General features: G+C 58.8%; 1 protein-coding gene across 2 annotated transcripts in view; it reads right to left on the bottom strand.

Moving 5' to 3' along the window:
- LOC117873014 (G protein-coupled receptor kinase 5-like) overlaps positions 1-15587 on the bottom strand; it is a 65443-nt gene that overhangs the window by 21027 nt on the left and 28829 nt on the right. For both annotated transcript variants that reach the window (XM_034761971.1, XM_034761970.1), the window contains exon 2: positions 3697-3792. In XM_034761971.1, the coding sequence (XP_034617862.1) occupies positions 3697-3792 (96 nt within the window). The remainder of the gene's footprint in view (positions 1-3696; positions 3793-15587) is intronic.

Here is a 15587-nt window from a genome sequence, read left to right on the forward strand (position 1 = left end):
CCCTCAGGCAGCCCCCTCCACAGCTCCCTTTGCTCCAAACACCTCGGTGGCCCATGATCATGGCCTCTGACCTCCCAGAGGCTTGGGAGCATCTGGACGCTAGGCCAGGCCTTGCTGCAACTCTCTCCAGAGAATGCATGAGACTCCCCAGGGCAGAGGGTTCTCATGCATCTCTCCTGCATAGCGTGACAGGGGCCCAGCTCCATGCTGGGTCCAGCTGCACACAACAAATTCCAGGCCAAAGCCCCCAGCAGCTGCAAGTTGTGAGTTCTAGCAAGACTAAAACATTGCAAATGTCTTTCCTGACGCTACTCTCCTTCCTCTGAGCTGGAAACCGCCCCCCTGGCCTCTGCCTAACCACATTCCCAGGCCATATAAACACACCCGCTCCTTGGTGTTGCATCCCGAGTCCCAGTGGAAGGAACAGCCAAGCATGCATTAGGGGAAGAGTCACTGACATCTCCGAGGGAGCATGGGAGAAGGACACACTTATCTTGGATTCTGAGAGCGCCTGCCCCAGCACCCTCCCACCCAGAGCCTGCTCAGTGCGGGCTTCCCCAAGAACCTTAGTTCCACCAAACTCCACTGGGTGCTCAGGGGACAATGGCTCCTACACTCACCCTCACAGAGGCAGCAGCAGATGCACCTGGGATTTCAGCAGCGCTGCAAGACGTGAAGTGCCTTCCAGAGGCTGGAGGGGGCCGGGGCTAGTTTTCTCCTCTTGGGCTCAGTCCAGCTTTTGGGGGAGCCAGGAAAGCACCAAGCGGGGACTGCTGATGTCATTCCCCCCCCCCATCAAATCCCCATTAATGGAGGGCCTGGCCTGAGCAAGGGACAGTGCTCTCGCCCACCCCACCCCCCGACATGGACACTCACCAGCTACCTCCTCCAGTGACTCTTTCTGCATTGGGGAAAGGTCTCAGAGAAGCTGGGGCCAGGCTTCCCAAGCCCTGCCCAGTCACCATTCAGCCCTGAGCTAGGGGGCAGAAAGGGCACTGGTGCTGTGCGCAGATCATCCCAGCCAGGGATGAGGACCAGGTCTGCCCTGACTGTATTACATCCCATCGGCTGCCTTGAATACTGCTGACCATGAGGTTTCGCTGGGGACCCAGAGGTTGCTAATGGAGTGAGAGAAACGCCCCACCCCCCGTTCTAACCATTAGACCCAGCTCCTCTTCCAGCGCTGGGGACAGAACCCAGGCATCCCAGCACTCAGTTCCCAGGGCACTAACCACAAGGCTGGGCTTGCAATTGGGGGGACGGGCCAGGAAGGGAAGATTCACTGGCACAGCAAGGCTGCGCATTCCCTGGAGCAAATGGCTCCAGAATGGAGCTGACTCAGAGCCGGCAGCCGGGACAGGCCCCTCCCAGAGACAAAGAGACACAGCCCTTCCATCAAGGGCTTATCGCCCTGCTACCCCCTTGGACTACCAGCAGGTTTGAACCCCGGGGCTGTGCGGGGTGGGGCGATGCCAGAGACACAGGGCCGTGCGATGGCGGTTGGGCATATGGGGGGAGGGGAGGGCAGGAGGGGAGGCGATGCCGGCACACAGGGCCATGTGACGGGCCAGCAGGGGAGTGTGCAGGGGGAACCGATGCCAGACACACAGGGCCGTGCGACAGTAGGGGAGTGTGCGGGGTGGGGTGAGGCGAGGTGATGCCGGGAACACGGGGCCATGCAATGGCGGTGGGTGTGCGGGGGGTGATACCAGGCATGCAGGATTACCTGCAGATTGCACGTTTGCAAAAAACCGAAGGGGAGAAGAAGGATTCCTTCTGCAGCAAACACGGGACAAGCTCCTGCTTCCCAGCTCCAACCTGCACGTTCTCCCCTGGCCCCTCCAGCGCTCCACCCTCCCAGCGGAGCATCGAGAGTCAGGCTCTGGGCAGCTCTTGGCATGCACCGGGCCGACTCTCCCGAGAAAGCTGCAGCCCGGCTGTGGGCATCAAGCCTTTGGGACTCCATCATCCCCAGCCCTGAACACCCCCCCTGCTCATTGTCCCTCCCGAGGCCCTGCATACGGCCCTCGCTCCTACCCTCCCGTGCAGCCCTGCTCCCTCCCACTTAGGGCCCTACCAAATTCACCATCCATTTTGGGCAATTTCATAGTCATAGGAATTTAAAAATCGTTAATTTCATGATTTCAGCCATTTAAATCTGAAATGTCAGGGTGTTGTAATTGTAGGAGTCCTGACCCAAAAAGGTCACAAGGCTATTGTGGGGGGGGGTCCACAGTACTGCTACCCTTACTTCTGTGCTGCTGCTGGCGCCTGGCCAACAGCCACCGCTCTCCGGCAGCCCTGCTCTCAGGCAGCTCAGAAGTAAAGGTGGCAAACTGCGACCCCCTAAAATAACCTGGTGACCCGCCTGAAACTCCCTTTTGGGTCAGGACCCTCAATGTGAGAAACACTGGTCTCCCCTGTGAAATCTGTAGAAAAGCACACAAAAGACCAGATTTCACTGTCCGTGACATGTTTTTCATGGCCGTGAAGCTTCTGTCACCCTGGTCCTGGAGCACGACCCCCTCCTCCCCAGAACATACCCCTTCTCGCACCAACCATTCGCCCTCCACAGCAAGAGCCACACCACAGCCCCTCCTGAGCCGCCCTGCTCAGGTCTCTCAGGTGCTCCGGGGGTGCCAGCTCCTTGGTGCAGGGGACACGTCTCTCTGGGCAGATACGGTGCCCTAGTATATGGCACTGTACCTTGTACGCCGTTACGCTGACGCCTGCCCGCCTGCGGCCGCCGTGGGTGGCTGGATGAGCACTGTGCAGCTAATGGTTCCCCAAGACCTAGAGTCACACGGGAGACCCGAGGGAAAGGCCTACCCCCTGCTGCAGATGCAGGAAGGGAGTTCTAGGGAGGTGGCACCCCGCTGAGGCTGGCTGTACCCAGCGGGTTGACTCCCTGTGCCCAAGTGCAGTTCCCCCTAAGCCCATGCATGTGGCTGGCAGAGGGTGCCCCAACCCCTGCCAGGGAAGGGCCAGGTTAGTCACAGACACTGGTCAGGGACATCTGTGCACCAGGGTGCCCTAGTGGAGAGCCGGGTCTGGGACAAGGTGGGGGCGACGCAGAGTCAGGGAGTGCTGCAGCTGTGTCTCCAGACACGAAGCCCCCCGGGCCTGCCCCGCGGGAGGTGCCACTTTCCTTCCACCCACACTTCTGTCACACACGCCCCCCCCCCCCTCACCCGGGCGAGGGCGGGCGTATGGGGGTAGTGCCTGGCTGCTCGCAGGGGCGCAGGTCCCCCCAGCTGTATGCATGGAGCACACCCTCTCTCCAGCAATAGTTAACAGCCCTGGCCTTGACCCTCTTCCTGCCTCTCTGCCCCACCCTCCTCAGGCTCCAGATAAGCATCTCTCCTCTGCACTGGCAGGAAACGATCACAGGCTTTGTTGTCAAGCGCAAGAGCCGTAGCATGGAGCTCCCCATAGGCCCCTGGCATTTCCCATTGCTCTCTGTACCCATTACCGCGCCACACTGGTTCTCTCGGCCTCTCTGCTGAGCGCAGCTCCGTGTGCCAGCCTGCTCTCCCCGCACGCTCCCCTCCTTCCCCGCCGGCTTGTATCTGCTCGTTCGCAGCAGGCACCCAGGCTCTGCAGCAAGCAGGTTTTGCCAGTTCTTGCAACAACCCCTGCACACCCCTGCACGAGGCTCGTCTCCGGGGAGCAGCCGGGCTGGGGCTCGCGGCTTACCCAGGCCTTTCCGAAGGTCGTCACACTGGCTGATGTGTGGGAATCTGAGGATCTCTTTCCATTTCTTACTCCTCCCTTTCCGCTTCCCTCCACCTCCTGCAAGGGACAGAGAAGGGGGCAGGGGAAGGAGAAATTAATCCGGAGACAACCACCATTGTCATTAGAGCTTGGACACTGAAGGGAGGGACAGACCCCAAGTGCTCACGCAGGAGGAACAGCGCTCATGGCATCAGGACAGTGATGCTTCACCCGCCAGCCAAGGACCTCAACGCATCTTTAAACCAGTCCTCACAACCCCACTGGAGATGTGGGGGAGAATACTCCTCCCCAGGGGAAACTGAGGTGCAGAGAGGGGAAGGGACTTGGCCAAGGTGAGGCTCAGAACTGGGCCCTGAACCCAGCTTCAGACACCAGGGGAGAATGAGAGAGTGCAGATGATGCCCCTTCTCAGCAGTTTCTACAGGACTTTTCCCCCCGTTAGATCTGCGGTTTTCCCTCCCCACCTCCCCCTCACTCCCCGCCATTGCTGGAGCATCAGAATTTGGGAGAACGGGATCAACTTTACTCCAAAAGGCCCAGCTCACACCAGGCACCCAGGGCAAGGCAGGGGTGACACAGAATCACGGAGCGCATGGCCTCCTTTTCACACTGCAGAACGGGGATGATCCAAAGCCGAAGGGAAAGAGATTCCCCGTGACTTCTATGGGGCTTTGGGGCAGGCCTTCGACATGGAGAGGAGCTTCCTGCTCCCAGGCACAGGGGAGAACCTGGCGGGGCCCTGCAAGGAGCAGCTCCCAGGGCCCATGCCAGTCAATAGGAGACGCGCCCACTCCTGTGCATGGCCTGGCCTTGGGGTGCTTGGTAAGCTGTTAACAGGTTATTCCCCGCCCAACCCAGGCAGGCAGCTACTGTCACCCCGTGCTATAGGCGGGGAAGGGCCACACTTCTGTGTGTTCACGCACAAGCGGTTGCGCTCCCGGCTCCCAGCCCTGACACCAGCCCCGCCAGGGTCAATTCGTGCATGGTGCTGAGTGCACCCAGGAGCGGCTGAGCATCGTGGGGAGCGCAGCACTTCTCCCAGGGGCTCAGCAGGAAAGAGCCCCGGTTTCCAAGCGCCCAGCAGCCCCGTTGCAGAGGAGCCAAGTCCCCCAGCCGGCCGAGCTCTGCACAGCCTGGCCTCCAGCGACTGAACGAGCTGTCCCTCTCCGCTCTGCTGTGTCTGAATGCACCGACCAGCGACTTGCTTTCCCCCCATAGCTAGCGGCAGCACGGTAACACACGCATGTTTGGCTCTTCCCCTTCCAGCAGCACTAATATCACAGTGCAAACCGTACCCTGACTGCAGGTCTGGGCAGGAGAGGGGCAGCCCCGCTGCCAGTTCTGACGGCGGCGACCTGGCAGGCAGGCTGCAACATGGGTTTTCTCCACAGGAGCTGAGCCTAGAAGCTAGAGGGGGTTTGCGTTTCCTCCAAGAACAATGCCGCACTAGATTGCTAATAACCATCTGGTTTCCTTATCGCTCAGGCTGGTTTATTGTTCCACACACCATTCCCTGCCGGCTGGGACTTGCTGGCTGCTATCTGCCCTCATCTGCGCGCAGAGGATGCAGGCCTGACTCTGAAGGAATGAGCTCATGGCCTGGCGTGCTTCCCCAAGGGACAGACAACCTGCCCAGCCTCCCCAGCAGCTGCCTGTTCGCCACAAGCCATGTGTTCCTCACCCCTCTGGCATCCCCTCTCTGTCCAAGTCCTGCAGGTCAAGCAGTGGCTCTGGAGAGGAGTACAGGGACCCTGGGAGTATATTCAGTGGGGAGCGGTGGTCTTTTCATTCTACGAATGTACAGCCCCTAGCACAGTAGGACAGAGACTCCCTGGTGCAAATAAATAGTAAGTCTCCAAGATCCAGAGCAGAGCTCTCAACCTGCCAGGGAGCGACATGAACAAACGATCCATCCAGGGAGTGTAAAGTGCTGGGAGATCCCTTCTTACAGTGTCAAGGCAGTGGCACTGCAACATCTGTTGTTGGGAATTCCTGGCATTTAAAATAACAGAAGGGAGGGGGAGGGGGGGGAGGGGACACCGCAGGGAACGCTGCGGGATCACCCCAAGTGGGGGAGCGGGGAGAACCCTGCAGAGACATTCCTAAGAGATGTTCCCAGCCTGATGCAACAGCCACCAGGCCCCAGCAGAGTGCACCCACATCCATCATGGGGCCCTCTCGGCAGGGAGAAGCAGCATTTTGGATTTGTTCGTTATGGAGTGACTGGACGGCGTGCCCAGGGCAGTGGCCCAGTCCCATCCTGTCATGGGGTTCCCACAGTTACGGCAGCAGGCCCAGGTCTTGCACACACCAGGCTGCTTCATCCCAAAGAAGTCAGCGGGTGGCAGTGCCACCGCAGCCTGCGGCACCAGCCTGGGCCTCCCACCCCTGACACACCCGGGCTGGGTCCAAGAGGAAGGGAGGCCAGGGCTGCAGAACAGCACAGACGAGCTGGCCGGGGCAGGCACCTGCAGCAGGTGGGTTTAACCCACCCAGGCATCTTACCAGCAGCTCCAGGGCTTTCCCGGGGTAGCTGCCCAGCCACAGGGCAGCCACAGCATGCGTGGGCGTCCTGCTCACTCCACGCCTGGCTCTCCGACATGTACAAAGGCTGGAGAGCAGAGCCGCGCAGCAGCGGACAAGGAGCACCCAGCGGCCCCACCTCACTTTGCTCCTACTGCGCCCATGATATTGCATCCTCCTCCGCTCCCACCAGCAGCACAGCCATGAGGATGGGCCTGCTGGGTGCTCCTTCTCAGGAGGGCAGCCGAGCCCGGCTTCACCCCTGCCCCCAGGGAGAGCGAGCAAGGAGCAGCTGTTGGGAGTTACCAACCCGCAGTGCTCCTTGCAGGATCCTGGCCTGAGACGCCCGCCCCAGACAGAGCAGCCACCCGCAGAGCTGTGCCTGTGAGACTCCAATGCTATCGCCCGACGGCTCCCAGGCCCAACTACTGGCTGCAGACACAGAGCAGGTACCTTGGAACTTGCCTTCGGAGCCTGAGAGCATCAGGGACTGGTGACCCGAACGGTATTGCATACCACTACCCAGAAAGGGCTTGCTCTCCCACTCTGCCCTGCACAGGGCTGGCACATCCAATGCCTAGAGCGCCAGCTGGCATGTGGCCTTTGGGAGGGGGTGGTCCTTTGTACAGGTATGGCATGGCCCTGCCCCGCCAGCAGGCCTCATCCTGCCCTCGACAGCTCCAAGGGGGCTCAAACACCATGGCCCAGTCAGTGGCAAGGCCAAGGACTGAGTCTGCAAACCAGGGGTGGGTCAATGCCAGCTGTGACATCAACAGGAAGGACTAGACCAAGAACCCATCCCTCCACGCTCACTTCACACCTGGGCCACGCACAGCTAGGAGAGGACAGCTCCCAGCCAACCCCTCTACCCACCCCCCCCCCCCCGCCCCCGGAACAGAGCCGGGGAAACATGGAAAATTTTCAACCAAAAAACCAACAACCCTGCAAGTTTTCCAGAAATTTTGCAAAAGATTCCCCGCCCCCACTCTGCTCACAAGCTAGTTCGTGGTTACAACCGACAAAAACCGGGAACCAAGGCAAACTCCGAGAAGCGGGGAAGGGAATGAGCTTTGGGGAGCCTTCAGGGTCACTGAAGGGTTTCTAGGGACTCTTTCTTTCCATAGGCACGCACACATGCCCTTCACTTATGAAGTAATCCCAGTGGGGATCTGACATCAGCATTCATTCCGGTTGCTCAGGGCTGGGGGTCAGCCAATAACAATCGCCACCGTTGACCAGCTGCCATCTAAAGGTCCCGTTACGTCAAGCTGAGCCAATAGGAAGCCAGGACCCCGCTACAATGCTGCTTGACAGAATCCCGGGGTCCCGTCTGCAGACTCCTGGCCAAAGGCCCGAGGGCCCATGTTTCACCAAGTCCTCTAGGGAGTTGGTCCGGCAGAACTTCCTGCCATAATCAATTCACTTCCTCATGCATGAATAGGCCAAACGTCAGAGAGCTGGAACTGGGCAGCAGAGCAGTCCCAGGCCCGGCAGTAAATACGATACAGGAATTACACCAGCTTCTGCCGCTATGCTAATTCACCTCTCTCCGTTCCCAGCCAATAGGGCTGTACCTGGTAGACACACTGTCTGGAAAAAAGAGTCCCTATCTCTCTGCTCCAGAGATGTGGTTTCAGGAGCTGGGGAAAACAGTGGACTCCACAGCTTCCCAGTTAGCATTTGCGGTGTGCTGAAGAGTTCATCCTTGAGCCCTGGGATATTGAGGGAACTCATCAGTTTTCCACCAAAGAGGGAAATCAAAAGGAGCAAAGCCATCTGTGATTGGAAGTGCAGGGCAGCTGCTAGGGGCAGTTTTATCTCACTCAGCTTTTAATGCAGCTTATCGGGACATTATTCCCCTCATGGATACACACAGCAGCTTAGTTATTAGCGGAGGTAAACCAAGAGACAGCCAGGCAGCAAACCAGGGCAACAGGGATAGCGCAGAGTGCCAGAGGGGGACACTGGAGCAGGACTTTGCTGTTCCTGTCCCTATTTAGTGGAACAAAGTAGCTTCGCTGAACCAATCAAACCAAAACCAACAAATACTCCCAGCCTTTCCTGGGCAGTCATCCGACCCATTATTCCTAAAGCCTCTTTCTACAGCCTCCGGAAAAGCGATCCCAGCTGGTCCCATGGAGCTGACCCCACGCCAGGGCACCGTGCCATGCTCTGCAACAGGTGGCGAGCAGCATGCAGGATACGGATGGTTTGCAAGAGTCCTGGTCCCATCCTGGGCACCGAGGGTCGGGGATGGAGAGGAGGGACAAGGCCCCGCTTGCTGTCTGGCTGGAGATGCTCACTCACGCTCTGCTTCTGGGATCAGCAGTCGGGTGCTGGCTGCCAGGAGGATGGTCTCTAAATTTGGAAGGGGCAAGGAGCCTGCAGGTGGCTTCTGTTGAGTGTTTAGCACTGGGGGTGGGGGTGTCAGCTGGAGACAGATTCCCAGGCAGCTGCATTCCAAGGACAACTGTGACTAGCCGGGCCGGAACTCTCCCATGAGCAGGAGAAGCCGCTTTCAGATCAGTAACATCCTTGTTGGCTTGATCAAGGGCTTCCCCGAGGAGCCCTTCTGAGTGCGCCACATCAGCGTGCTCCAAGGCGGGTCTCCTCCCTGCTGCAGCACACATGCAGCCAGACCAGCTGCCCGGTGGATTCCAGGCAGAGCATTCTGGCCCGGGGAGACTGGCTCTGCAAGTGCAGCTGGGAGCCTAGTGCCAGGGCAGAGACTTCACACCTCAGTTCATGCTGCAGGGGGTCAGCCACCCTGGGCACAGGTCTCACTCACAGCAGCAGGACACTGCATCTCCCCTCAGTTCTACTTAAAAAGGACAGTGTCACTCAGTGCTAATGCCACCTGCACCCTTCTGGTGGCAACCAGATGGAGCGGGGGCCCCAGGGGAGCCACTAGCAGACCAGATCCAGTTCAGCTTCCATGACCCTCACCAGCACAGACCTGGCACCAGCTTGGCCAGCTGCCTCATTTCGGCAAAGAAGAGCTTCCCGCTGGGACTTGTTGTTGGTACCAGCCTCCCCAGGGGAAGGCCTAGTAAGTCCTGCACGTGGAGAAAGCGCGACAGGGAACATGGGGGCTTTTTGCAGGAGCCCTCTGTCGCGGAGTATTGGGGAACTCAGGGCCCTGCACCCCCGGCTTCCTGCGATTCACCATGACTCTCAGCCAGCCAGTAAAGCAGAAGGTTTATTTGGATGACAGGAATACAGTCCAAGACAGGTCTTGCAGGCACAGACAACAGGGTCCCCCCCAGTTAGGTCCAGCTTGGGGTCCCAGGGCATGCCAGCCCACCCCCCTTTGGGGGGTCAGAGCCATCTCTGCCTCCCAGCCATCTCTCCAGCCTGCTTCCAGCACTCTGCTTTCAGCGACCCCTCCCACAGCCTTTGTTCAGTTTCCCGGGCCCCGGAGTCACCTGACCTCCAACCCCCTCCTGGGTTCTCATGTTACAAGCTCAGGTATGTTCCCTCGGGCAGACTCCCATCCTCCGATGCAGACCATCCTAGTCACACTCCCCTGTCAGCATTCCCACACCCCAGCAAGAACAGTCCCAGTTCATCACANAGTCACACTCCCCTGTCAGCATTCCCACACCCCAGCAAGAACAGTCCCAGTTCATCACACCCTCACATGCTCTGTCCCCAGCTGGTACAAACAGCTGCCCTACGGTGGTCCAAGGAGCTGGATCCTACACCCAGCCATCGGCTCTTTGAATTGCAACCATGCTGTGCAAAGCCGGGGGGGAGGGATGGGGGGAGATGTGCTGCAAGGACACAGGACGCTGTTAGCAATGGCCCTGCGCTAGCATTTGCCAGCACCGCCAGTTATTAGGCTGCTGCTAAAACTCAGACAAGGGGGGGTTCAGCTATCCAGGCCAGAGTCCCAAGGAAGAGAGAAGTCGCCTTTTGCTTTACCCCTGCAGGGTTCTTAGAAACCTCCTTGTGGCCAGGGGGCTCCTGCTCCCTCTGCCCCTCTCTGCTGCCCTTCGGACATCTGGCTAAGGAGAAGACAAGCTATGCTAGGCTAGCCTGCTGCTTTCAGCCTGCTCCTTACAGCCAAGAGCTCAGACAGCTGCTGAGAGCTTCCCAGGGCTGGGCACCCCGTTGGCCAGCACTGGGACCCCAGCCCTGTCTGTCACGGACACGGGCGGCACCACGGATACCCTCCCAGGCGCCACAAGCCTTCTGGGGCCGGACCAGACCCATGGTGGAATTCCAAGGGCCTGCAAATGCCACTGCTCCAATGTTACTGTGTACATGATGGTTGCCGGGGCGAAGAGCAGCTGATTTGCTGTCAAGTGGTTGCATGGCAATTAGTGCTCCTTAATGTGGAATCCCTTGATCACGCAGTCCATGTGACCCAGCAACTGGCTTCCTGTTCCCCGTAGAGCACTAACCACTGGCCTCCGGAGGCCTGAGGCCACAACGGATTTCCCCAGCAGCCCAGGTGTCTGAACTCTGCTCAGCCAAGGCAGGGAGCCTGGGGACCACACAGATGTGCATAACGCTGTGCAGCCAGGTGGGGACAGATCCAGAGGTGCAGCCCAGAGACATGCCAGGCCCCACCTTACCAGCAGGGGTTTTCCAAAGCACCCAGAACTTCCCCTGGAGCCAATGGGAGACATGCTCCTCACCTGGGAGCACGAGGCCCAGGCCGCTCCTCCAGTGCCCGCTGCTAACAGCAAGGCTACACCTCCCCACAATGCCCCAGTTCCACTGATGCACCAAGCAGAGGGAAGGACTGCAGCACACCTGCCCGAAACCGAAGGGGGAATTTTCCTGCCCAGCCCCTCCCCGGCTGGCACGACGCCGCTGAAGAAGCTGTTTAATATGGATTATTAAAGTGACAAGGCCTTGGATGACCTGGGCTGACTGCCTACTTTCCCGTGTGGATTTATTTCTTTATCTTCTTTTATAGACTTCTGTGAGCTAATAATTCTCTAGCCAGGCTGCCTCAGAATACAAACTCAGCAGGAAAGGTCCGGGTGTTCCCCTCCAAGCAAGACAAGGCATTCTCTTCTTCCTTAACTATTATGGTCGCGCCTAACAGCCCCAGCTGCGATCGGGGCCCCCTTGTGTTAGGGGCTGCACAGACACATTGTAAGAGAAGCAGAAGAAATTTGCTGCTAGTTTCAGGTTATTGTACGTCATTGGAAATGCAGGCGTTGTGTGTGCGCACCAAGATGTGTTACATCAGCAGGATTCTGCTCCCAAACAGCTTTTTGGTGGCGTGTCAGCAGCTGCTTAAGAAAATGGGAATCACTGTCCAGAGGAAACCGGACAGACAACACAGATAGAGCATGTTGTTTACTATACAACTGTGTGACCAAAGAACAAAGACGCTATTCCCATGATCAGGCCAGGCGAAGCAACGTAGATGGCAAGGAGACTTAAGAACAGCAGGTACGTGACAACCGAGCACGGCTCTTAAGAAGAGCCTATGAGCTAAACAAGAACTCTGTGCTGAGTAGCAGGAATCAAAGGAGGGACAAGGCAGTGCCCTTCTCAATTGTACCGAGGGAGAGGGCACCAACCCCAAATTCTCCCCCTTACTCCTAACCCCCAGGACAGTGGTCCCCAACCTTTTTCGTCTGGCAGGTGCCAGATGACGAGCCATGGAGGAGCGTGGCTGCGGACAGGCATCCGCCGAAATACTGCCGACAAGCGGCAAAGTCAATAGGCATTGACGCCGAAATGCCGCCGAGAAGCAGCATCATCCAGAGGCGTCGCTGCCAAAATGCCGCCGAAAATCGGCGGCGACGCCTCTGGATGACGCTGCTTCTCGGCGGCATTTCGGCGGATGCTCGTCTGCCGGCCAGTATGCGGGCGCACTTGGACACCCCAGCGGGCACCATGGCACCCATGGGCACCACGTTGGGGACCCCTGCCCTAGGAGTTAAGAAGTTACAGGTCAATAAATCAAAGCACTGGCTGTTTTGTTTCCAGTTCCTGGGCCAGTGGGATCAAATTTTGTCCAGCCACGAGGTCATGTTGGCAGCCCGAGGCTCACCCTTAATTAGCACAAAGGAGACCAATACCAAAGTCACAGCCATCAATGCCACTTCCCAGCCGAAGCACTGCAAGCTGGGATTTGTAGGCTGCTCCACTGCATTACAGACCAGGGCAGGTCGTATAGCTCCATGGCCGCTGTTTGCCTAGGAGGCGGTGGCCACTCTCAAAGGGAATGAGCCGCTGAAAGGTGCTCGCTGCTAGAAGGGGCCTGGGACTCCTGAAGGCTGCTGGCAAATGCCATGCAACAATAAGCTAGGGAAGCAGGCGCTGCTGAGGAATGAAGCCCCTTTCCCCTCACTGGCTCACAAGGCCAGTAAACCCCACACTGTGTCACATAGCAGAGTGGGACAAATGCTGTTCCAGCTCCTATCCAAAGAGTGGCAGCGGCAGACACGGGCCTTTCAGACTCTGCTCCCTAGCACCAAAGGAAGACGTAGAGCTGCTTGCTCCTCCAGCTAGTAAGAGAAAGAGCCTGGGGCCCGCGGGCCACTGCCACTGGCTTCTGATCTCCAGGCTAACCCCCCCGGGGGGGGGGGGGGGGGGGCGTGCTCAGAGCTGAGTGGGCACGCCTGGATCAGCCTTGCGTGCACAGTCAAGCACCTCCAGGACGGGATACCACGCTGTGCACCGAGAGCAGCGCCTGGGGATGGGCTTTCTGGCGTGGCAGAGGGCTTGGGGGCTAGGCAGAACAGCTGCCAAGCAAACCCGCTGCTGCTGCCTGGCCCAGCCAAGTGAGCAGGGTCTCAGGGCACAGCAAAGCCACCCAAACACTGGGTCATTAGCATGGGGAGAGGGCCACCCGTTCCCCAACATGCCACGTCACTTCACCTCCTCAATCCGAGCAGGGGTGATTCCCATTGTCCCTAAATTCCCTGATGGAGGCAGCCCAGGGCAAAACCAGAACCCATCAGCTTGTCCCATCCATCACGGAGCAGCTCCTAGAGCCAAAAGGCCTGCCCCATCCCCAAACCTGAACTTCCCTCCTGCCAGGGGAGCCTCTGATGCCTTGTTCTGCCCTCACTGACTAAAAAGACCAATGGATCCCTGTCTGCCAGAGGCCACGCTTCCCACCTGCCCTGCACCCAGCTCCCCATGAAGACTCTGCCTGTTCCACATCACCCTGCAGATGTTTGGGTTCGCAGCGATAAAGCCTGTCCCATTAGCTGAGCTGGCTCTAAACACCACAGGCAGCCCCCCACTTGCTGGAATTTCTGCTTGGAATGGCTGAGCATGGCTCAAAGTCCTGCACAGGGTTTGTTCCCTCACAAGCTTACCCCCCCTCATATTCACGCTGTGCCCCCCGCACAAACGCAAGCGGCCGAGGGGGTGCCAAGCAGAACAAGAGCCGGCGGGCACTGCTCAGGCAGCATGGACGCCCGCCTCAGTTTCCCTGCACTCTGTGGGGGCAGTTACCCATGTCCCTGAGGGCTTGGGACCCCAGCCTCCTTGTATGAAGCCATGGCCAAAGCGGGGGTCCCAAGCTCTCAGGAACGTGGGTAACTGTCCCCACAGAGTTCATGTGTGCAAACACACACTTCAGCCTCGCGGCATGAGAAGGTGGCCCTGGGCCTCTGTTCCGCGGGAGACTCTCACACCGGGAGAGGCCCAACGGCTGTGGTCCTTCTCTGCCCCTCTTATGAACAGAGCCGGCTCCCACTCCCCCATGCCATGGCCGCCCATTGCAAGGTGTGTCCCCAGGGCAGCTCTCCTGATCTCTCGTTTAGCACCTGGCATGGTGATGGCTCACGCACTGGCACAGAGCTCCCCAACTCGGATGCCTGGGGATGCACAATGCAGTGTGGTGTCCTGCGGGATCTCAGCCCAGTTCCTAATGCCACGGGCACCGCATCTCACAGACAAGCCCGTCGTGGTGATCCCCATTGCTGCAGGCTCAGCAGAGACACCAAGGAGCCAACAGCCAGTGGAGATACTCCTCCACGGAGGGATCTCTGGCAGGGAGGTGTGGACGCAGCCTGTGGGAGGGAGGCTCCTCTCCCCAGAGCAGCCAGCCAGTCGCCACTCGCTCACACCCATCACTTAGCCCACCAGGACCCTTCCACTTCATAGGCAAGGTCTCCGCAGCTCCCCTCCTCCTCAGCTCCACTCTTCTCCCCCTGCACAGCCTGGTAGTGCTAGCTCCGTGTACAGCCTCCCACTTGGCATGAATAATCCACTCCTAGTTTAAAGTGCCAGATTGGGGGGGGGGGGGAGGAGGGGAGGGAGGTAGGCATCCTGGCTCCAGGCCCCTGCAAGTTACTCACCAGAGCTTCCATTTCCTCCTTCACGTCCCCTCCCCTCCCAGATCCCTCCTCTGCAGCCGAGGGGCAGCCCTGGCAGGAGGCAGCGGCTCCCCACTCGCTGAGAAAGATGAAAAGGAAATCTGCACAGCAAGGATGGGTGTGTGTGTGTGCAGCCTCTAGTCCCTTCACCATCATGGGGCCACAGAGGCCGGAGATGGGGGAACCGGCTTCTTAGGCACCCTCTTTGGCTCCAATGCCTATCGGCCCACGAGTCTGTTTCTTTACTGCACTTAGCTTTACCCAGCAGCTCTGGACGGAGGTGCTAAGTGGAGACCCCAACTCGTCTGGAGTCATGCGGGTGCCCAGCTCTGCAGCTGCTCCTCAGCAGAGGCTCTCCATGGACTGAATTTCCCAGGGCGATGGGACACTGTGGGTACGAATGGGATCGCTGGTCCCAGGCCCAAGCAGCCTTGGGTCACCTCCAACAGGGAGGCAGAGCGAATCACACCCTGCAAGGGGGAAACACAGACAGCCCAGAAACCCCAAATGTGAGCCGCGACCAGGGCATGCCTGCAGAAGGGAGACCTGGCGGGAGAGAACTAAGAACCCCCCACCACATTTATTAAAATCTCATAATATTGGGGCCCAGAACCATGTTTTTTTAACGGTCAGGGTTGCGGATATTGAACCAATCTCTCAGCCTTGCACAGAGATTCAGAATTTTAGTCCCAGGGTAGGACTACACCAGAACGGCTCGGCTGTAGCATCGACACTTCCTCCATCCACAGGAGGGGGGTTCCCATCTGCGTAATTAACCCACCTCTCCAAGAGGCAATAGCGAGGTGGATGGAAGAATTCTTCCATTGACCTTGCTGTGCTACACTGGGGCTTAGGTTGGCTTAACTACATTACCTAGGGTTACCATATTTTAAAAATAAAGAAAGAGGACACTCCACGGGCCCTGGCCCCGCCCCTTTCCCACCCCCGGCCCCGCCCCAACTCCGCCCCTTCCCCAAAGTCCCCGCCCTAACTCCCCCTCCTCCCTCCCAGCCACATGAAAAGGGCTGC

The sequence above is a fragment of the Trachemys scripta genome, chromosome 2 (genome assembly GCF_013100865.1).
Source record: "Trachemys scripta elegans isolate TJP31775 chromosome 2, CAS_Tse_1.0, whole genome shotgun sequence".
Taxonomy (NCBI): Eukaryota; Metazoa; Chordata; order Testudines; family Emydidae; genus Trachemys; species Trachemys scripta.